The sequence below is a fragment of the Telopea speciosissima genome, chromosome 2 (genome assembly GCF_018873765.1).
Source record: "Telopea speciosissima isolate NSW1024214 ecotype Mountain lineage chromosome 2, Tspe_v1, whole genome shotgun sequence".
In the NCBI taxonomy this organism is placed as follows: domain Eukaryota; kingdom Viridiplantae; phylum Streptophyta; class Magnoliopsida; order Proteales; family Proteaceae; genus Telopea; species Telopea speciosissima.
The window spans coordinates 68,183,840-68,207,852 of NC_057917.1; the positions used below are offsets into that span (position 1 = coordinate 68,183,840).

The window sequence follows — 24,013 nt, forward strand, 5'->3', positions numbered from 1 at the left end:
TGAAATTACCGCCAACCCTTCCTGAAATAAAAAATCTGATCTGTGTTGATGCCCCAGTGCATGCTCTCATTAGCCTTGTGCTAGTGCAAGGGCTACACGACCAAACAAGCAATTTCCCTTACAACCTTATTATTAGTAGGATCTAGTTTTTATGCATTGCCTTTCAACCATTGAATGGGTAGGGGCAGAATTGTAATAACATATCCCCTCTCTCCCCCGTCCTAAGATTGAAGATGCGATCGTATATTTTCACGGTCATGCATAAAACCTTTTGCCTTATTATTATTTAGAATTAGAAGAGCATCAAAGTGGGTTCCCTTACAAAGGTTTGCTAATTAGAGTTTCATTTTTTTTAAAGTTCTCATTCTCATTTATTTATTCTTAATCTCCATTAATTTTTAAGGGAAAAAAGTTTCCACTCAATCAACCATATGCTGTCTCACATGGGTTTAATTTATTATTTTTCTCCGTTTCACCGACCATGTTGGTTCCATGTAGATAATACCATTCTTTGCACGATTGCACCAATACTGGTATGGCAGGGGAAATATCAACCTCATAGTCAATCATGGTTTGTTTGATCTAAATTGGACAAGATCATTGAAGCCGGGCTCTTGCAATTAGGGGGTCTGAATGGCAAAATTCAAAAGATACAATTTTGATGTTTTTGTGTTTTTTGTGTTGGAACAGAACATGTATGTGATGTTCAGTCTGTTTTTATATGTTTTTTTTAATGAACTTGGTGGGGGAAAAACACTAATTCTTTATTGAAGAAACAAACTTGATGTTGTTTATGAAAAATAGAAACACAAATTTATAACAAAAAACAACCCAGTAAACCCTAATTTCGACTCAACTCTCTCTATTACCACCACCACTGCAAGCAAAAATTACACAGAGATGGCACGCAATTATCTTTCTAGATTTTAATCTTATCACCTTTCTCCACATGCCACATAAGACCCAATTTTAGCGCATCTTTCCCCTCAATGATGCTACGCCAAGACGAACTAGTGATGTCCCTAATACTTTAAAGCTATGACTGAGACCCTTCATGTTTGGCTACACTACAACTAGTGACCCTTTTTGGATTAATATTAGATAAATTCATGAGATAAACTCATAGAAGTTCTAAAATTTTTAAATAAAATTACGCTACCTAGTCATATGAGCACTCTTAACTAAACTCTTGTGCAGAGATAGTGACAACAGATCTTTATAGGAAGTGGAATTTTCATTTGACTTCATGATTGCAGTGCAGAAAATAACCCAGTTAAAGATAGTTAAGATGAGTGTGGACAATGGCCGTATCAAATAGCTCCATGGAAAAATATTTGATGAAAATGGATTAAAGGAGAGGTCCAGGCAGGTTGAAGACCTACACTGCAAAATAGCGTGGGCCCAACATCCCATTCAAATGGGTACCAGTAGTGCCACTATAAGGCCTGTTTGTAGAGGGGGGAAATGAATCTTTTCAAACAATATTACATACAACCCAACTACAATATATTGAGAGAAGAACAAGAAAGTTAAAAAGAAAAGAAAAGAAACAATACTGCTACAAAATTTTAATCAAACATACTGATTGCCATTTTACTTTACAATCAAGACTCAGCCACCAGCAAGCGGTTTACCGGATTCGATTCTTGAAAAGGAAATCCACATCTTCTAGAGAACTAGAATTCCTCCTAGCAGTGATCTGCAAAACCGCACCATCAATAAGCATGCGTTGCAGCACCCTTGAAATGTTCTTAGTGTCATCAATTCCAAGGTGGTGACTTCCCACCAACCGTATCCCTAGTTCCTTCATCATCGTCATCATTCCCGTAGCCTAACACTCAGAAAACAAGCTAAAACATTAACTAGAGATGAACCAAAATTGTCTGGAATCCAAGGGCCTGATGTCTTGAGCCAGTATGCCCTGGTTCCAAGTCCCAAGGCGGCATCAGAGAAACACAATCAACAAGCAAAAAATTCTGAAACAAGTGCATTTAGAGTACTCACCCTCCTGTGATAAAAATTGAGATATATGTCCTTCAGATTGATCCACTCCATGAAATACTGTGGTAGTTTCACTCTTGAAACTTTGCATTGCTGAGGAACCTTCGTCTTCAAGTCCCAATTACCACTAATAGCCATAACAGAACGACATAACGCATCAGTCAACTAAGGCCTAGTGGGTTGGCACTTGCTCAAACCACAAGATCGTTAAACTAAATTAGAAGAATTATCCCACTTTATTGGCTTTTTTTTACTTTTTCGTTCCAAAATGCTAATTGCCAATACTTTCCAATTACACATTATACTCTTGACTAAATTTCTAACCATCTATTTCTTTCTTTCTTTCTTCTTTTATTTATTTATTTGTTTTGCTGAACAGTTGCAAGAGTAGCTATCCTTCACTCATATGTTGTACATACAGCATCTGGGCAATAAGACTCCAGTGTCAATGTTTCTCCAAGGGTTATTAGGGCTGATGGGTTTCAGACCCAATTCCTCGTGTCTCAAGCATGAGTACTCTGCTTTATCGGCTGAGTGTCTTTTGTGCATGACGTACTTTTGTAGTGGACTAACCTATATGAGCAAATAAAGCCTATGCTCCATTTCTCATCCATTCAGAATGGTCTTGCTCTGGTTGAGAAAACAGCAAACTTAGTTCTCTTGGCACACTCTCGCCTGAAATTAAAATAGCATGCCCTCCAATAACTGCCACGTAGCAATTCAGGTCCTCTGCTCACCTGTCAAATTTCGGTCCAATCCAAATTTTCTAGTGGGATGTGTAAAACTCTAAAAGAAGAAGAAAAGAGGACTGGAGGGAGGAAGAAGAAGTAGAGCTGCTGTAACTCTTGGGAGTCACAACCGTAAGGTTGAGACTCCCCATCCATCTCATTAAATAATAGGGTAAAACCCCAAAACAAAGAAAGGACAAAAATACCCCTCATAGGGAATCGTGATTAGTATTAGCGCTACTCACGATTCCCCTCTCCTCTTACATCAAAACTTCTAACACTCCCCCTCAAGCTAGAGCGTAGATGTTAATCATGCCCAGCTTGTTATAAATATACTCAACCCTTACACTTCCCAAAGACTTGGTAAACAAATCAGCAAGTTGCTCTCCAGCTCGAACATAACGAGGAGAAATGACCCCTTGTTGCAGCTTCTCATGGACAAAATGGCAGTCTATCTCAACGTGTTTCGTTCTTTCATGAAACACAGGATTATTAGAAATGTGAATAGCAGCCTGGTTATCACACCACAAAGTCATAGGAGAATTGTCAACAAACCCAAGTTCAGTCATCAATTGTTTCATCCACATCAGTTCACAAGTACCATGAGCCATAGCACGATACTCGGACTCTGCACTAGATCGAGCTACAACAGTCTGTTTCTTACTTTTCCATGACACCAGGTTCCCTCCAACAAACACACAATACCCTGAAGTAGACCTCCGATCAATAGGAGATCCTACCCAATCAACGTCAGAAAAACCTTCAATCCTCCCATGACCATGATCAGAATATAAGAGACCACGTCCAGGAGCCTTCTTGATATATCGTAGAACTCGTATAACTGCATCCCAATGAGATGACCAAGGAGCAGACAAAAACTGACTCAGTACACTGACAGGAAAGGAGATATCAGGTCTAGTCACAGTCAAATAATTAAGTTTCCCTACAAGTCTTCGATACTTCTCAGGATCCTCAAGAACATCACCATCATCTGCCATAAGTTTCAAGTTTGGATCCATAGGAGTATCAAACGGTTTAGCACCCAACAGCCCTGTCTCTGAAAGCAAGTCAAGAACATACTTTCGTTGTGAGAGCGAAATTCCTTTCCGTGATTGAGCAACTTCAATGCCCAAAAAATATTTCAGCCTTCCCAGATCTTTAGTCTGAAATTGTTGTCCCAAATGTACTTTCAACTTCTCAATACCAGGAGAATCATCTCCTGTGATGACAATATCATCCACATATACTATCAAAAATATCCTTCCTGCGTTAGATAGCCGGAAAAACACCGAATGATCACTAGCAGATCGTGTAAGCCCAAACTCCAATACAACATCAGTAAATCGGCCAAACCACGCCCGAGGCGACTGTTTCAGCCCATACAACGATTTCTTCAGCCTACACACCTTACCAACAGACTCCCCCTGAGCAACAAACCCAGGAGGTTGCTCCATATAAACTTCATCACGGAGATCACCATGTAAGAAGGCATTTTTCACATCCAACTGAAATAAAGGCCAATGATGTATAGCAGCCAAAGAAATCAAGATGCGGACCGAGGTAAGCTTCGCAATAGGAGAAAAAGTATCCAGATAATCTACACCATATACTTGGGCATAACCCTTAGCAACAAGTCTAGCCTTCAAACGAGCCAAAGAACCATCAGGGTTGACCTTCACCACAAATATCCATCGACAACCAATAGCAGACTTACCAGAGGGTAAGGAAACAAGCTCCCAAGTCTGATTCTCCTCCAATGCAAATAATTCCTCAGTCATAGTAGCTCTCCACCCAGGAACAGACAAGGCTTCTGCAACAGACTTAGGAATATGATGACGCTCAACAGTAGACAAACAAGCAATAAAACCAGGAGACAAACCAGAATATGAAACAAAGTTAGAAATGGAATGGTGGGTACAACTGCGAACACCCTTACGATGAGCAATCGGAATATCTAAATCAGAAACAGCAGGAACTGCAGGAGAAGATGAAATACCTAGTGCAAGATCAGGATCTGCTGGCAAAGAAGGCGTGGTAGAAGTCGTCAGCCGAATGGTGTATCTCTCAAAAGGCGTGATACGGGTTGCAGCCTCGGCCGGAGTGCGACGCTGAAACACAACAAGAGGTTCCGTAGTACTCGGAGGCGGACTAGACGACACAGGAACTTGCAAACCAGGAGAACTTTCGACAATATACACGGGCAGGTCATCATCCAAATCAGAAGAAACAATGGAAGACTCAACATAGGGAGTAGACTCAAAGAAGGTAACATCAGCTGTCACAAAATATTTATTCAACTCAAATGAATAACAACGATAACCCTTTTGAGTTTTAGAATACCTAACAAAAAGACATTTAATAGCTCTAGAATCCAACTTAGAAAGTCCAGGACGATGATCCCGAATAAAACAAACACTCCCAAAAACACGGGGCGGTAACACGAACAACGGTGCAGAAGGGAACAACAATGAGTATGGAATGCCACCACCCAAAACTGAAGAAGGCATGCGGTTAATGAGATAGCATGCAGTCAAAACAGCATCAGCCCAAAAAGGTTTGGCCACTTTCATCTCAAACAGATGAGATCGAGTGACCTCCATTAAATGTCTATTTTTCCTCTCTGCCACACCATTTTGTTGAGGTGTGTTAGCACAAGAGGACTGATGAATGATCCCATGCAGCATCATAAAAGTACTGAAAAAGGCTGAAAAATATTCTTTAGCATTATCACTACAAAGGATCTTCAAAGAAGTACTAAATTGATTCTAAATTTCTAGAACAAAGGCACAAAAAATGGAGAACAACTCAAAACGATTTTTCATTAAATAAATCTAGGTAACTCTGGAGTAATCATCTACAAAAGTGACAAAATAACGAAAACCCAACTTAGACATGACCGGACAAGGACCCCACACATCAGAATGCACCAAAGAAAAGGGTTGGTCAGACCGTTTATTGACTCTAGGGGGATAACTTACACGGTGAAGTTTCCCAAATTGACAAGACTCACACTGTAAACTGGACAAAGACTGAAAACGACTATCCAAATTTTTAGACTCTCCAAGGACGGATGACCCAAACGACAGTGAATTTGGTGAGGAAGCGCCACACTCGAACACGCCACAGTTGATGTGTCTTCAAGTAGATACAACCCCCCAGATTCACGGCCTCTACCAATCGTCTTCTTCGACGTAAGATCCTGAAAAACACAATAACCAGGAAAAAAGGTAACAGGACAATTATGAGTTTTGGTGAACTTCTGAACAGATAATAAACTAAACGGAAATTTGGGCAAATAAGAAACAGAAGATAATGACAAAGAAGGGGTAACATGCACAGTGCCTGTACCCCGGACTTGTGCTAAAGACCCATCAGCTAATACAACATTTGAAGAGGACGCACAAAATGAAGAAAAAATACCTGAAACCCCAGTCATATGATCCGAAGCACCTGAATCAATGATCCAAGGACGATAAGTGGATGAAAGACACGTAGTAGCATTACCTGTCTGGACAAGTGTAGCAGTGGAGACCTGAGATGACTGGGAATTTTGAGATGACTGGGAATGCTGAAATTGTGTAAAGCGCTCATACTCATCATCAGACATCTTCACTGCCTTCCCCTCGGACTGTGGAGATGAAGTAACAATAGAATCACTACTGGCAGAATTGGCAAACTGAGCTGGTTTACCATGAAGTTTCCAACAAAAGCGTTGGATGTGACCAGGCTTGCCGCAATGATGGCAAGTTCTCACAACCCCTGAAGTCTCTGAAGTAGCCTGATTTCCAGGAACCTCGTGCCCTTACTAGCCCCACGACCACGCCCAACACTACCAGTCCCAATGCTGCCCCCACGGTTGGGAGTGAAGGATGCCAATGCAGAAGTATCCACAGGTGTGGTATCATTCGTACTCTCACGTGAGACACGGAGAACACAAGAAAAAGTCTCTGAAAGTGTGGCCACTTTATCGCCACCAAGAATCTGGGAACGAACAGCATCAAATTCTTTACCCAAACCACCTAAAAAACCCATGACTGCGAGTTGCTTTCGCTGATTTTGCATCTGCTGTACGTCAGAAGTAATAGGAAGTAAGGAATTCAGCTCCTCATACACCCTCTTGAAGTCTCCAAAATATTGGGTCAAAAAACGACCCTTCCGATCAACCCGATAAAAGTCCTGGGACAGCTCATAAATTCGAGAAAGGTTGTTCTGTCCAGAATACAGAACATTTAGATAGTCCCACAATTCCTTCACAGTATCAATATGGGTCACCAGGTCAACGATATTGTGATCCATACAGTTTAACATCTGCCCTAAAATTCGAGCATCCACTACTGTCCATGACGTATCAGCATCATCCTTGGTCTGTGTCAAATGCTTCTCATGACCACGACCAGTCAAAACCAGCCCAACAATTTTCTTCCATTGTTGAAAATTGTTGGCACCTTCCAACTTCTTCTCTACTAACTTGTTGGAAGAAACTTCAGTGAAAACAGATTTGCTATCAGCCATTGATCCAACTAATCTGTCCAATTAAAAATATGCAGAATCTGCCCAGAAAAATATGCAGAAAAATATGTAGAATCTGTCCAAAAAAAAATATGCAGAATCTGCCCAGAAAAATATGCAGAAGAGTATGTAGAATCAGTCCAAGTCTGCCCAGAAATTACAGAACATTCCCAGTCAATAATATGCAGAATACGATTCCAAGTCTGCCCAGAAATTGATGTCCAGAAAATATGCGCAGAGGCTGCCCAGAAATTGACCCAAAAACTGATCCAATTGACTGTCACAAATCAATCAGCAACACATACCTGACTGTAGAATAAAGCCGCAACCTTCTACTCCATTAATCGATCACCACAAAGAGAGAGATCTAATTCTCAATACTGAAACATGACTAGTCTCTAAAACATTCCACAATACAGCATAGGGTGCTGTACCCCTTCAAACGAAAGTCCTAAAGCAGTCGCAAACCACCAATCAGAGATGAATCAACCAATATAGGTTGAAATCTTGAGAAAAGGGAGAACACGATACTAGGGAATATGTCACAGCCCTAAGTACCTAGCTCTGATACCATGTAAAACTTTAAAAGAAGAAGAAAAGAGAAGGAATGGAGGGAGGAAGAAGAAGTAGAGCTGCTGTAACTCTTGGGAGTCACAACCGTAAGGTTGAGACTCCCCATCCATCTCATTAAATAATAGGGTAAAACCCCAAAACAAACAAAGGACAAAAATACCCCTCATAGGGAATCGTGATTAGTATTAGCGCTAATCACGATTCCCCTCTCCTCTTACATCAAAACTTCTAACAGGATGTATTTACATACACAGAAGGTATTGAATCTTGGTCTGAAATTTGATATGCGGCAAATCCACATCATTACCTAAACATCCAATGGTCAGAATTCCCAGATCACCCTTCCATGTGTTAAAAAACACAAGACATGCTGGTCTACTTTTGGGTGAGGGCATGATGGAATCTTTTTCCTACGTATCTCGCATATTAATTAAGTGACACAGAACTTAGCCCTTGTTGTCTCCCACATTTCTTATCATCTTCTTACTGGATTACTTATAATTTTCCACTGTTCTGTCATATTATTGTCCTTTCAATTACTCCATCTGTCCCGCAAAGATACTCCTCCTTCCCATTTTTGGTAATCCCAAATTATTTATCCATCTTCCTAATTAGTTAATGACTTTTTACTAACTTCATAATGCATTGCCAATCCCGAACCAGTGAAATCCAGTGAGAGATCAGCTTCTGACAGGATCACAGGGAAAAGGACAAACCAGATTTGAGAGAATTCAAATGTTCAAAGATCAAAGAATTTTTTGGCCAATAAATTGGCTGAAGGTCAGATTAATAGGGCAGAAAAACTTCTCAAATTTTGATTTGGATCTAATAGATCTGAAGTTATGGTCTAATCTTGCTGAGAGTAGGATTCCAAACAGAATCTTGCTGAAGTTATGGTCTAATCATTTTTTTTTTTTATGATTCTTATAAAAAGGATAACAGGATACTCTTCTCTCTTTTTTCGTCAGGGCTGTCCCATATCACTACTACCCCTCCCATAGATGAAAATTTTAGATCTAACTGTACTTCTTTCTTTTTAATAGGATAAACAAATAAAAAGTTATGAATCAGGTTTAGTATTCTCCTACTCCTAAAATCATATGGAACCTACAAAGTTAACTTGATAGACATCCCAACCACAATCATTTATTGACCAATAGTTTTCCAGCCTTTATATACAAAACCTAAGGACACCAGTGACTGCAACAGTACAGAGGACAAGCAAAATGCCAAAAAGGATGTGGATCCATGTAGAGAGAAAAGATTTGAAGATTCATTTAACAAAAGAACGGAAATATATGGAAAAGGCCTTGGAAAAAAAATGCAAATATGGAAATCTGAACTAGATACAATGATTTCAAGTAGTTGAGAAAAAAATTTATTGATAGCTGAGTATGTGTATAACCATAGGTTATTTATTAATCACGACCCAATGTTGCATTCAATATGCATTCCACGTATGTATTTGTGGTTATTTCTTACAAGAAACTAACACATTATTAGTAGTTATTCACATGAAAGGCGAACAGTTCTGTACATATTTTTCCACAAGTAATTCCCAATAACCAAAACAGGTAAGGATATAGGCAAGTAGGGTAACTAACCAAGTCACAAATGCAGCTTGACGAAGAGTTCCTCCCAGCTCCCTCTCCCACAAGCAATGATGAGTTATCCAAGTCTCAAATTGCTGAAGAACATCGTTGAAGGGGATTGCTGTGTCATGCCAGACACTGTATTTATGCATTAGCAAAATTAAGATATCAACCTATATACAAAACATAACTAAAATTCTATTCTACATCTTTATCTGCAAATACAGCTTACAAGTGAAACTTTCCTACATGCAACATGGAATTTGTTTTGCAGTTGGAGAGATTAGCATCAGATGCAAAACAAGTTTTAAGCAAGTACACAGGCTAGCCCAGGTTAGGCTTAGGGTGCAATATCATATAATGTCAAGGGGTAAAAGCAAACTAGAGTAACCTAAGAGGTGGACTCCCAATTATTCAAACACAGAGCAATAATGTACCACTAAAGCAAAACTTCTAATTAGTCATTCTTCCACAGCAGTTATAACATCTTTGTATAACAAATACTTCGTCAAGCTTTAGGTTGGATAGGCTCAACCAAAGCCAGACCTAACATCGAGTTCAGCTATAAAACACATTCCTAACAATGTGACAGTCCTGAAAAACCCAACCCAACCTGACCTTAGGTTGGGTTTTAAGCACAGCTCTTCCAACTTTCACCTTAAACTCCAAAACTTCTCTTTCCTTACTCATTTTCTAGAGGCTCCATTTCTTTCAACGGAAAAATGTTTCCTTGAAAATCAATTTTTAGTTATAGAAATTTGTAGTATTTCTTTGTCTTTTGTTGATTGTACATGACAAGGGAGCAGTATTGGGCATGGTTGATTGAGGAAAACAATCCAACTGCGTGAAACTGTATTGAGCAAGATAGAATCACGTTTTTCTTCTTGAAAAACATCTATAAAATTAAATGGAAGTTTCCAAAGTTTTTGCATTGCATTGCATTCCAATAAAAAAATTTCCTTTTTCATTCCAATACAATTATTTTTTTCTATAAGACGACTCATGTACAATATTTTAATTCAAAACAAACTGAACCTAAGGAGTACTGGCATTTGGAGTGGGGTCTGTTAGGCAGACTATTACCAGATAATACCATAATTGCTTATAGAGATTCCTTCACTTATTTGAAAAAGACAGATAAGATGGATTCAAAAGACCTTCCAAGAAGAAGGTTAAGCAAAAGTAATCGAACTAATTTTGTTTTCAACCCAATTTATCCAAGCATAACTTCTTCTCTATGAAAGAGTTGGTTGCCTTAGCTTCACAGGAACAGCCTTCCTTTTTCCCTCTGATACCTAGTTGGAATCTAAAGGTTGCAAGAGAAGATGAGTTTAGAAGATTGGAGACGAAGAAGAAGAATAAGAGAAGAGAGAGTCGGGGCAGAATATTATGGGAGAGAGTTTGCTTCTCTCCCCCATATTGGTTCACTTAACTATCAAGGGATATTACATCCTTACCCTCCATGCTGATATAATATAGCCAAGTGAGGTAAATGGTAAAAAAGGAAAACTACATTACAACATAATAGCCCAGTACAAGCACCCCTATTACATGAACTCTAAAACTCCCCCTCAAGTGAATAAGGGTGCTTGTACTGGGCTATTATGTTGTAATGTGTTTTTCCTTTTTTACCATTTACCTCACTTGACTACATTATATCAGCATGGAGGGTAAGGATGTAATATCCCTTGATAGTTAAGTGAACCAATATAAGGGAGAGAAGCAAAATCTCTCCCATAATATTCTACCCCCCCCCCCCCTCTCTCTCTTCTCTTCTTCTTCTTCTTCTCCAACCTTCTACACTCATCTCCTCTTTTGCAACCTTTAGATACCAACTTATTTGGGCTCCTTGTCGTGTGTCTAGTCTTTTTGGTTTCAAGTATTTGTTACTTTCGTGGATGACCATCCTAAAATGACTTCGTTATATTTGTTAAAAAATAAATCTAAGTTTGTATCTGTCTTTAAATAATTTTATAAAGAAATACAAGTTCAAGTTGATTCCAATATTCGTGTTCTTCGGCCTGATAATGCACTTGAAATTGTCCAAAATTCTATTTCTTCTTTTTGTTGTGAGAATGGAACTAGTCATCAATCTGCTTGTTCCTATACGCCTCAACAAAATGGAGTTGTTGAGTGAAAAATCCGTCCTCTCTTGAAAGTAACTCATTCTATGATGATTCATATGCATGTTCTAAACGATTTTCAGGGAGATGATGCTCTCACTGCTTTTTTATTTCATAAATCAGATGCCCTCTACTGTTTTGAATGGTCAGACACCTTTCTCTATTCTATTTTCCAGTTCACCTTTGCGTTCTCTTCCTCTTCGTGTTACTGGTTGTACATGTTTTATTCATATTATTGGTGTTGTACTTTATTGGGTACGCTTGTACTCAGAAAGGCTACAAGTGTTTCAATTCAGTATCTCAAAAACACTGTGTTAGTGATGGCGTTACCTTTTTTTAGGGCACACCTATTTTTCTGATGCTGGTAGAGTTTTGGATTATCACCTCTTAATGTAGTTCTAGATTGGTAAGAGACCAATTAGAAGTCAGACAACCAGGATCTAACTTGAACATGTAGTTCGGTTAGGTAAAAAAATTGTGAAATTAGGGTTAGGGTTTGATGGGACCTTGGGCGATGGTAGGGTTAGGTCCAGTTGATGTAGGGGAGTCTATCAGTGAAGGTTATGTTAAGTTTTAACAAGTCTAGGCCTTTTAATTAGAATCGGCAGCAAGGTTAGGGTTAGGGTTTTGGGTTTTTGAAAAGAGGAAAAGATGGATTTTTAGAGTTTATGATGGTCAGAAGAGGGAACAACTTAAATCGAGTTTTCCCTAGTATGAGAGGAGAATTCGATCAAAGTTTGGTGTGATTTGGCTGGCTGGTTTGGTCTGGGCAGAATTTAGTTATTGGGAAAATTGAAAACAAAAGGGGGAATCTTAGGGTTTGGGTTGTGAGAGGATTAAAAGAAGAATTGTTGGGGATGCGGATGATTCAAACTCACTGTTGTTGCAGAAATTCCCTGGTAGCCGCTTGTTTGATGGTGAAAACTTGAATAAAAATCCAAACTTGAAAGGAGCTTCAAAAGAACCACCCGGGCTTCCCACCGCAAGGTGTCAATCGGATCAAACACCAATTCCTTCAAACGATCCACCCAGGCTTCACGCTGCAAGGTGTCAATTGGATCAAACACCAATCCCACCAGCCTTGATCAAACACAAGACAAAAATCTTCAATGGAGAAGAAGAGCAGCAAAAAGCTTTTCATTAATATCAAAATTCGTGTTCAATGATTGCATCCCTTACAACCTTATATAAAAGACTCAAAAATAGACTCCTACACTAAAAAGGAAAGGCCTAACCCAATCCTTAACCTATTAAGTAACTTAAACTGACTAAGAAACTGAAATAGACTCAAAACAGAGTCCTAATCCAACCCCACTAAACACTTAAAAGAAAACTACTAAAATCACTTAAATTGAACCATTGGTTGGACCGGTTCAATTTATTAATAAAAACACCAAAATAAAACCAAGTATGGAACTAAAACAACTAATTCCGTATGCAACCCTATTACCCATACTTTAGGTCCATAAATATAACCTATTACATAGAAAACCCATGGGATCAAACGCCCAACATGTATATAATCTAACACTAGACTTATTCCTAAGCAAAGAAGCCCAGTTTGGTGATAAATCTGCATCAACTCTCCCCAACTTGAAAAAATTCGTCCTTGTATTCATGAGGGGGAAACAACATGTGAATAGCAGCTTTGACCAGTCCCAAACAAAACTCTAGTAATGTAGGAACGCTAGGCATAAAGTCTTCCAACCCTGGGATTTTTCTCTTCAAAGTACTAAGGTGGAATCATAAACTCAATAGGTTCTCCGATGGTAAGAATAGCATCAGGGGTAGTGACAACTTCATGTGGAATGTACTTGAAGTCTTCCTTAATCATGACCTCATCTAGTATTACTGCTTTAACTGTGCATTCATGAACCTCTATAATGCAATCCTCAACTATGGAGACCTTCTCATCAAAGACTTGAGGCACAAGCTCTACCTCTTCAAGAACAATATCATGAATGTCAATGACTTCTTGTGGAGTGTTCTCAACTACTACTTCATCTTCCACTGTTTCAGTTTTGTCTACTTTGATCTCTTCAACATAGACCTCTTCAGTAGAATCTTCTACATGTTAAACTTCCATCTTTGAAGCTTTAAGCACTGCCTCCTCATTATTATCACAATTCACTGTGATCACTTCAAATTTATCTACAACTTCGGGCTCCTTTTCTTTAAATGCTTCATTTGATGGTGGAACCTCAATTTGCAAACTGAAATTCATTGAAGGAGGCTTCAAGTAAATGGGGTCGGCTACATGGATCCTTGAAAAACAAGGTAGGGAAAACTGCGGTCCACACAAAGGGAAATGAAAGTAAGAGGAAAGAGGTACATGGGGTTGACTAATAGCTAAATGTTATACTAAAACCTATGGGGTTTACTAATTTGAGATCTTTTCTCCGGTAGCTCGATTGCATTCTATTCGTTTTTTAATCTCTTGTTGTTAACGTAGATTGGCCTTTATATCAAGTGGATGGGAAAAATGTTTTCCTATAAGATGATTTACAAAAAGAGGTGTATTTGGAGCAACCTCTATGGTATGTAGCTCAAGGGGAGAATAGTCGTAAGGTGTGTATTTACGGAAAGCTATTTATGGCTTAAACTTTAAAGCAATCCCCGCATGCTTGGTAGCAGGACCCACCTTTAAAACAGCTTTACAGTGAACCAACAATGGGTTTTACACTTGGCTACCCACAAGTTCTGGAGATCATTTGTGGAAAGCGGGAAAAATCAGATACCAGAATTGGTCCACTCATTGTCTCCATGGTTGTGTTTTCTTACATTAAATCAATTTTAACATTCACCTTAATAATAACCAGATTCCTGAAACTTTACTGCAGCATAAAAAGAACGGAAATGATGAACTCTTAAGTCCTCAAAATCTCTCCATGTTTGATTATAAAAATCTATATTGGGAGTAAGAGCTGTATAAATGGGGTGACAGTTAGAACTTGAAGATGGATTGATTCTAGTAAGAGAGAATAGGTTCACAGCAGGAAGAAGAAGAAGAAGGAGAGAAGAGAAGAGAGGTTGAGAGAATCGATTATGTGTGTTGAGTGATTCTCAAATCTCAACACACATATTAGCTTCATTAATTAATTTCTATAAATTACACAGACCTCCCTAGGGAGGTAAATGATAATAAGAAAAAAGAATGAAGAAATACAACTTAGTCATGTCTTATAACCATAGTTCGAGAACTCGACTCAACTCAGTGAGATCTCGGCAAGATCTCAGTTTTTTTGAGAAACCGAGTCGAGTTCCAATACGATATTAAAAAGTACACTATCTTCGTGAGATCTCGGATCTCGGGTCGACCCAAAACTTGACCCATCTACCTCTTGTTTTACTTACCTAACTCGACAGAACTTGACATATCTCAGTCGAGTTCTGTCCAAAGCTCCCAACACTATTCTCTTCTTCCCCATTTGAAGCTCCTTCATTTTACCTATGGATTTCAAGACTTGACCTTCGGGAGAGGTGATTCAGCTGCACATTTGAAGGATTCAACTACACATCTTCAAGATTCATCACAAATTTGAAGGATTTTTCAAAGGTAAACACTTATATAGGATAGGGGACTTGGCATATGTTGATGATAATACTTATATGAGTGTTGTGGCAAACTATGTGCAAAACTACAGCAACACTATGACATGGGAATTCTTTGTGGATCGTGTTGGGACTGAATACATTAACATATCACATGTTATGTAACATTTGTATAAAGATTGATGTACTGTACACTTTAAGTCTTTAACATTTCTAATGCTTATTTAAGTTGTTTTACATTAATTGAATGTTTTGATTGCTTTCTATTATTATTCTATGTGTAGAGTAGGATATTTTAGTACGCCGTCACCTACCAACCTATGGTCCGAAGTGAAACTCATATTTGGACTTTTGCGAAACCTGATAATGCCATTGTGTTTAAATGGCCTAAAATAGGCTGAATACCAAGTTTCAGACCCAAACTAGGTTTAAAACCTACCGAATTGAGGCTTCAAGTCGGAAAAAAAAATGCACCAACTCGGCGAGATCTCGACTCGACTCGGTTTTTCCAAGGGTCGAGTTAGTACCGAACTCTGAGTTTTAGTGCCTTGCTTATAACAAGACAGTGACAGAACTACCCTTACATAAAATATAACAACTCTAACACTCTCCCTCAAGTTGGAGAATAAATGTCGTACATTCCCAGCTTGCACAATAAGGTACTAAATAGACCAGGAATGAGACCCTTGGTAAAGATATCTGCTACTTGATCACCTGTCTTCACAAAAGGAGTACAAATGCAACCAGAATCCAACTTCTCTTTGATGAAGTGTCGATCAACCTCAATATGTTTGGTTCGATCATATTGAACCGGATTGTAGGCAATACTTATAGCAACTTTGTTCTTACAATAAAGTCTCATTGGTCCTTCAGTGTCAAAACTCAAGTCTTGAAGTAGTCTCTTCAGCCATATCAAGGTACTAAAACTCGGGTCTCGGTACCAACTCGGCTCTTGGAAAAACCGAGACGAGTCGAGATCTCGCCGAGTTGGTGCATTTTTTTTTTTCCAACTCAAAGCCTCAACTTTGGGTCCACCTGAGATCTGGACCGGAGATATGTCGAGTTTTGTCCAGTTAGGTAAGGTATTTAAGTGGTAGGTGGGTTAAAATAATGGGTCGAAACCGAGATCCAAACTGAGATCCGAGATCTCGCCGAGATATTGCACTTTTGAGACTTGCAGGCAGTCTCGTCTCGGCTTTTCTAAAAATCGAGAAACTCGGCGAGATCTCGCGAGTTCTCGAACTATGAGCCATATAAGTTCACACACTCCATGAGCCATGGCTCTAAACTCTGCCTCCGCACTGGATCTAGCTACAACTGGTTATTTCTTGCTCCTCCAAGTAACTAGATTACCACCCACAAAAGTGTCTCTTTCAGAAGGTCCAAGACAGATTTCCTCTAGAAGATATTAATTCCTTTCCTTGATCTAGATACTTCAATACCCAAGAAGAATTTCAAGAGTCCAAGGTCTTTGATCTCAAACTGTTTAGCCAAATAAGCCTTCAATCTGTTTATCTCAGCAACATCATTCCCAATTACTACAATGTCATCAACATAAACAATGAGAGCTGTGACCGTACCATTTCCTTTCCTGATAAACAAAGTATGGTTAGCTTGACTCTGGTAATACCCATTCTTTAGGATGGCTTGTCCAAATCTCTCAAACCAGGCCTTAAGAGACTGCTTGAGGCCATAGAGAGCTTTCTTCAAGAGACACACTTTCCCTTCAGCTGAGGGACACTTAAAACCAGGTGGGGGCTGCATATACACTTCTTTTGCTAAGTCTCCATGAAGAAATGCATTCTTCACATCTAATTGGTACAATGGCCAATCTTTATTAGCTGCCACTGAGAGAAGAACCCTGATTGAGTTATGCTTGGCTACAAGGGCAAAAGTCTCTTGGTAGTCAATGAATACACTTTATTGTACCCAACCAGCCGAGCTTTATATATTTCCATTGTACCATTTGATCTATATTTGATGGTATAAACCCATCTGCACCCAACTGGAATTCTCCCCATGGGAAGATCAACCAGTGTCCAAGTACCGTTCTTCTCCAGAGCCGTCATTGACATTGCTTACATTCATTTTGGATGGGACAAGGCCTCTGTGACATTTTTGGGAATGGAAGAAGAAGCAAGGGCAGTGTACAAAGCAATACATGCAGGAGATATAGAATCATAGGAGACAAACTGGGCTATGGGATTAGTACAGGCTCTCTTCCCCTTTCTAATAGCAATGGGAAGATCTAACTCAGGAGAAGTATTACCTAACTGGGAAGGATGAGACGGATGTGGATTCAAAGAGGGCTTTAGGCAGGTCTTCTTTCCTTTTCCCTTTAAGCATTCACCTCTTTTGAAAACAGTCAACTTTTTATCCTTGTGCTCTTTTTCCCTGCTAGCATCACCACCACCACTAGCATCAACATCAACGACCCCATCAACATCAACATTAACAACATCCACTTCTTTGTATTTTCCAATATCAAATAGGAATGGGGATCGAAGTAGAGGTAGGCAAGGGAGATGAAAAAAGGAATGACATTAGCATCCTATTCACTTCTAGTAATGCTCTCCCCCTGAAGAGGATGCTGGGGAGAAGAAAAAAAAGGGAATAAACTCAAAGAAGGTGACATCTTTCAAGAGAAGTCGCCTTCGGAAAGGAGGGTGGTAGCATTTATACCCTTTTGTTAAATTAGAGTAGCCCAAGAAGATGCACTTGAGGGCTTTGGGGTCAAGCTTGGTGCGAGCTGATTTGTTAACATGAACATAACAAACATAACCAAACACTTTTGGATGCAAGGAGAAGACTGAGGATTGAGGAGAAAGAAGTTCCAAGGGAGATTTGGAGCCAAGAAGTAGAGATGGCATCCGGTTAATAAGGAAGGCAGCAATAAGAAGTGCATCAGACCAAAAAGTCTTAGGCACATGCATACCAAAGAGAAGACTCCTGGTGATTTCCAACAAGTGGCGATTTTTTCTCTCAGCCACCCCATTTTGTTTGAGGGGTGTCAACACATGCCAGTTGATGGATGATGCCAATATCAGTAAAGAACTGTTGGAGTCCGTCCCCCCATACATGTACTCACCCCCCTTATCAGACCTAACAATTTGAATTCGAGTACCAAACTGAGTACTAATAAATTGATAAAAATTCTTGCAAGCATCATAAACATCTCTTTTTTGTTTCAACAAAACAGTTCAAGTGGACCTAGAATAGTCATCAACAAACGAAACAAAGTAACGAAATCCAGGCAAATAAGTAGTGGGAGAAGGCCCCCAAACATCAGAATGAACAAGAGAAAAAGGTATAGTAGATCTATTACCACGATAAGGATAAGATGTTCGACAATGTTTGACAAAAATACATGATTCACACTGAAAAACATAAGAAGGAAAAGAAGTAAACAAGTAGGGTAACTATTTCCTCATAACAACAAAAGAGGGATGACCCAAACGTTGATGCCAAAACATCACAGACTCTAAAGTACTACGGTCCTTCCGACCACAAACATAAGCTGCAGCAGTAAATGAACCAGGTAATCGTGATTCGAGTAGATAGAGTCCTCCTTCCTTACGCCCACTGCCAATAACCCTCTTCGTCTCCAAATCCTGAAAAAAAAACAATAGGAAGGAAAGAAAGTGACACAACAATTTAAGAATTTGGTTAGATGACCCACGGATAGTAGGTTAGTAGCAAAATCAGGGACACGAAGAACAGACTCAAGAGAAATAGAAGGATGGGGGGTCTGAAAGGATACCCCTAGACAATCCAAAAGCACCAAATCTCATCCCGAAAGATGGAAAGATGAGGGAGAAACGAAAAAAACACTCTATGGGTTGGCGGTAACTTTGTGTGTAGCTTCTAGGGCTTCAATCCTCTTCAACAGTTTCTAAACTCCCTTCATTGTGTTTTGATTTGAAGAATGGAATTCAAAGAATGTAATATGAGTAATACTTCACATAGTATAGCCTCTATTGGAACCCTCTATCTTTTTAGGGTTCCAAAGAGAGGTGAAAACAACAACCAAGCTTAGTCGACTCTCAAACCAGAGGACTTAGCTCTGATACCAAGTTAGAACTTGAAGACAGATCGATTCTAGTAAGAGAGAATGGGTTCATAGTAGGAAGAAGAAGAAGAAGGAGAGAAGAGAGGAGAGGTTGAGAGAATCGATTATGTGAGTTGAGTGATTCTCAACACACATATTAGCTTCATTAATTAATTTCTATAAATTACACAGACCTCCCTAGGGAGGTAAATGGAAATAAGAAAAAAGAAAGAAGACATACAACTTAGTCATGTCTTATAACAAGACAGTGACAGAACTACCCTTATACAATATATTCTAATAACAGTGACTGCACACACAAACAATCAATTAATAACATAAAATAGGCTTAACACAGGCATGATTTATAAATTACAGGGAATGCATGGAAAGCAACAAGAAAGCTACATGTAAGTCGATGAAATGACCACAATTAAGCTGGTCCTTAGTTTGTGGTTTCATGGTCATGTTGATAGTTGATAATAAGCAGGAAGGATGCCAATATGACTAACGACTGCTAGTTAAAATTCACAAGGATAGAAGTTTCCAATCAACCATTTACAAGCTTTGATGCAAATCTCTTGGTATTGAAATCATAGCTGTCAAGGATTCAGGCTCTTTCTTGGGTCCAAGGCGACAGCATGCCTTGTTGACACTTCACGAGTTTACGTTGATTTATATTAGGCCATTACTAGCATAATTATAACATATTGCATAGATATGGCTTCTATGTTGCACAAAAACATAATTATATAAAATTATCATTGCTATATTACAGATATCATTAATGTACGCCTAGGGCGCCTTGTCAACTGAGCGCCCCTCCAACACCTTGGGTCGCCTTGACAACTAGATTGAAATTGCAAAATCCACATAGAGATAAATATCCCAATCAAAAGTATGAGCTAGAATGCCATTATCAGAATTCAAAGGCATGGCAAGAAGTTACCGAACAATCATGTTGCTAAAGAAAATATGTAAGAAAAAAGCAACTAGACTAATATTTACAATGACATGAAAACCTACAATGGTTAGACAAAATTGAAGTTGAATGAGTTCTCCAATAACCAGAGCAGAATCAGTAGCATACCGGTCAACTCCAAGTTTTCCATATTTTCCTTCAATATATTCCTTAACTCTTTCCTCACTCATGCTGGAAGGCCGCACAAACCTGAGGAAGAGAGTACAAGCTTAGAGAAATATAAGCATTTGTTGAAAATCATTGCAGATCTGGGTTCTCATCATGAAATGCAACTATAAAAGCAAATATCAACAATGGAAAGAATCCTATATGACAGTCTCATTTGATACATGTCTTTAAAAGAGAGGGGGAAAAACAAGGTAAAAAGTGTGTTGTTTATAATTTTGTTAGAGACAACAATAAGGACCTTAACAGAGTGATTGCTCAGGCATTCAGCATATATAGCCTTACAAGTAGACACCATAATCACAACTTTAATGATGCTCCACATAATGCAAGAGTAGACCTGTAACAGTAGCTCAGACCTAATCTCATAGCAGGATCTCAAGAAACAGTCAAACTCCCAAAAGTCAAAGTTAACAGAAGAGACAACCTTCTCAGATGAAGGTCAAACTTGAGATTTCAAACCCTCACGATGAATAATTACACCCTTCAGACGATGAGAGTGATTGGTTAAGTAATTTGAGAGTAATTAGAAAATTTCGACTCAGGATAGAAATCTGAGAAGAATAGTCAAACCGAAATTAAATTCAATCAGACCAACAGATTCCCCCCAAGTTCAGATCAATTTCTACCCTTGGTAGATACTATCAACCCCCAAATCTTGAAGCAAAACAGATGGCTAAATAGGGAGTAATTAGATCAACAATAATTCTGAAACCCAAACTCACTGAGTTAGAGTGAATTTAAAATAGCAATCAATATACTGATCTGATGCTCAGCATATCAAGGTCGAGTGTCATTCTATGGATGCTCTTTTGATGTCCCAAAAGTTGGGGCTGACCAGATTGAAGGAGCAGTTGCAGGAGTGAAACTTATACAATATGAAACTGGGTATAAAAGAGAGTATCCAAAGGGTGTTTAGAACTAAAATTAAACTCTGATTTTATATTACCTAATGTTAGGAATGTAATATAAGATGAAAGAGTAATCAACCCTCTTGGAATCATGTAGAAAACACCAGCAGCAACTATAAATAAAAATAAAAAATCAAACACAAGGAGCAGTTGGCAGTAAACAGAGAAGAGGGAAGGGGAATCCTATCTCAGGTCTTAGAGAATATCTCACATTCTGTCTCTCACAGATTCTGGCAGCCAAAGGCAACTGAAATTTTATTAATCAATTCATGAAAGAGGCTTTGCAGCCTTACATTGCTTAAATAGACTGAAATCAAACTCCTATTAGGACTAGGAGTACAGTTATTAGCTATAACAATTGCTGAAATCAAATAGGACTTAAACAAGCTAGTCCTATTAGAGTTAGGAAAGAAAAACAAACCAAATTAACTGTCCTATTAAGCTCCCATGACTTGGAGAACTCGACCAAAGCTGGCTGGTTCGATAGTCCCATGAACCTGGTCCAATTGGGCCCAAGTGCTTGCTGGTCCGAGTGGTCCTTTCTACATCACCACATCTCTCATTAAGTAAACTGAACCATGTTACAGGCAGAAACAGTTAGATTATGAACTTTCTGAATGTGAACATTTCTGTGACTACATTGAAGTAAACATCCAACTTGCTATCCATCAGAATCTGCATACTTCAAGGACATGTATTATTAACTTCAATTTTTTTTTTCTTTTTAATGTGCTCATGTACTTCCATCCATGGTATAAAATCTCGCGAAATATCGGCGATATATCGCGATATTTCGTGAATCTCGACATGACCGAGATTACGAAACAAGGTCGAATAAAAAGTACAATAACTCGTCGATATATCGAGATATTTCGACGATATATCGTGGAACTCACGATATATCGCGAGATATCACGATATATCGCGAGATATTGTAAAGTGACAATAGTGTCACATTCAAAATCCTTATAAATTTTCATATTTCGCAGCTCTTGGTCGATATTTCGCCGAGAGCTGCTGAAAATGAAATTTTCTCTCTTCTTCCTCCCTTCCAAGCCTCATTGAAGCTCCTTGTCGCCGGGAAGACGCGGAGGGTCATCTAAGCTCATCATCCAAGCCTATTTTCATTATTTAAGGTAAATTATATTTCTCTAAAACTATTTTTTTTTAAAAAACTTTGTACAAATGTTGTTGGATGTTGATGATATTAATATATGTTAGACACCGGAGGCCGATCTACAGCCTCACGGTGTCGAAATTTTTTCCCATATGTATTTTTTTATTTTTTTCTGGTTTTAAAAATTCATTTTCCTACAACTAAAATAGGAAATAATTAGGGGTAATATGACTTAGATGGTAATGAATTAAATATATGTTAGACACCAATGGCCGATCTACGGCTTCACAGTGTCGGATTTATTTTTCTGCTCTTAAATAATTCTTTTAATTTTCGAAAATTAAGAAAAATATATAAAAATTAAAAACAGAAATAAATAAGGAAAAATATGAGTTTTAAGTTTAAAAATAATGAAAAATATGAAAGTTATTTCTATATGTTTTGAGATGCATTACATGTATATTATGTTTACTAATTCATAGTTTTGTTGTGTTAGGTCAATACTTATATTAACATTATATATAAAAAATTGGTTTTAATTTTGTGAAAAATATAAGGGTTAGGGGAAAAATATTAAATAACTATACAAGTGTATTAGTAATCTAAAAGTGTCAATTGAAGTGCATCTACATTAAGTTTTTTAATTATTTGTGTTACTTACATTGCAAGTAAACAAGTATCATTATGGCGGATCGTGATAGACAACGTGCGAGGGGCAAGCAAAGGTGGGGAAAGTAGTCAACAAAGGGGCGGACGGAACAAAGAGAACAGAGGGAACAAGAGAGACCAACCAGCCAAAGATAGGGGTGACATTGCATGGTTACATGGTACTCCCATTGATGGGGATAAGAGAAAATCTATATGTAATTATTGTCACATGCAATTTATGGGAGGTGGGTCCAAGAGACTTAAACAACATCTGATCGGAGGATCTAAAGATGTTGTAGGTTGTCATATGGTCCCTCATCGAAGTAGCCAGGAGATTGGTGATAGTTTGAGGGGAAGAAAGAAGAGGAAGGCGACAAGCAAAGGATAAGAGAACAACTTGAGGATACAAGCGAGGAGTTCGATGGGAGGAGGAAGACGATACAATGATGATGATGACTCCTCCTCCTCCCTCGATGATGACATTGCAGATACTCGATGACATACAAACAGCAGAGGAGGCTAGGGATTTTAGGCGGACTGTTTCAAGGAGTAGAGGAAGTTTTCAAGATGATCACAGAGACAAAGAGTAGGGGTAGTGGAGGAGTCAGCGTCTCGGAGGTCCTAAAACTTTGAATCCTTTTAAAAGATCACAAAGTGCGAGGGCAACCCCAACACCTCTACAAGCATGCAGTCCACCATCAACATCCGATCCTAAATTGCATAAGAAGAAAGGAAGCAACAACCCGTAATCAAAGGAGCATGGAAGGGGATGAAGGGATTGGTTAAAGAATCAATAGCTAAGTGGATGCTATACCATACCATCCCGGCAAAGAACATCGCACAAGGCCCCCATTATGATACCATGATAGATACCATTGCGTAGGCTGGCCCAGGATTCAAGGGCCCCACCCCATATGAGGTAATGAATGTTTATCTACCTCAACAAAAGAGTGAGATTGATGAGTACATTATCGAGATGAAGAATATGTGGGAGACATATGGGGTGACTATAATGGCGATGGATGGGTGGGCCTATAAGAAAGTCCATCATCAATTTCATGATT

General features: G+C 38.8%; 1 protein-coding gene across 1 annotated transcript in view; it reads right to left on the minus strand.

Moving 5' to 3' along the window:
• Nucleotides 1–1,539: 1,539 nt before the first annotated feature.
• The window catches only part of LOC122649681 (uncharacterized exonuclease domain-containing protein At3g15140), a 38,183-nt gene continuing 15,709 nt past the window's right edge, over nt 1,540–24,013 (minus strand). The window contains exons 3-6 of the mRNA XM_043842919.1: nt 20,217–20,297; nt 9,416–9,541; nt 2,005–2,128; nt 1,540–1,831 (exon numbers count right to left, since the gene is read on the minus strand). Coding sequence (XP_043698854.1) covers nt 1,631–1,831; nt 2,005–2,128; nt 9,416–9,541; nt 20,217–20,297 — 532 coding nt within the window. The 3' untranslated portion in view covers nt 1,540–1,630. The remainder of the gene's footprint in view (nt 1,832–2,004; nt 2,129–9,415; nt 9,542–20,216; nt 20,298–24,013) is intronic.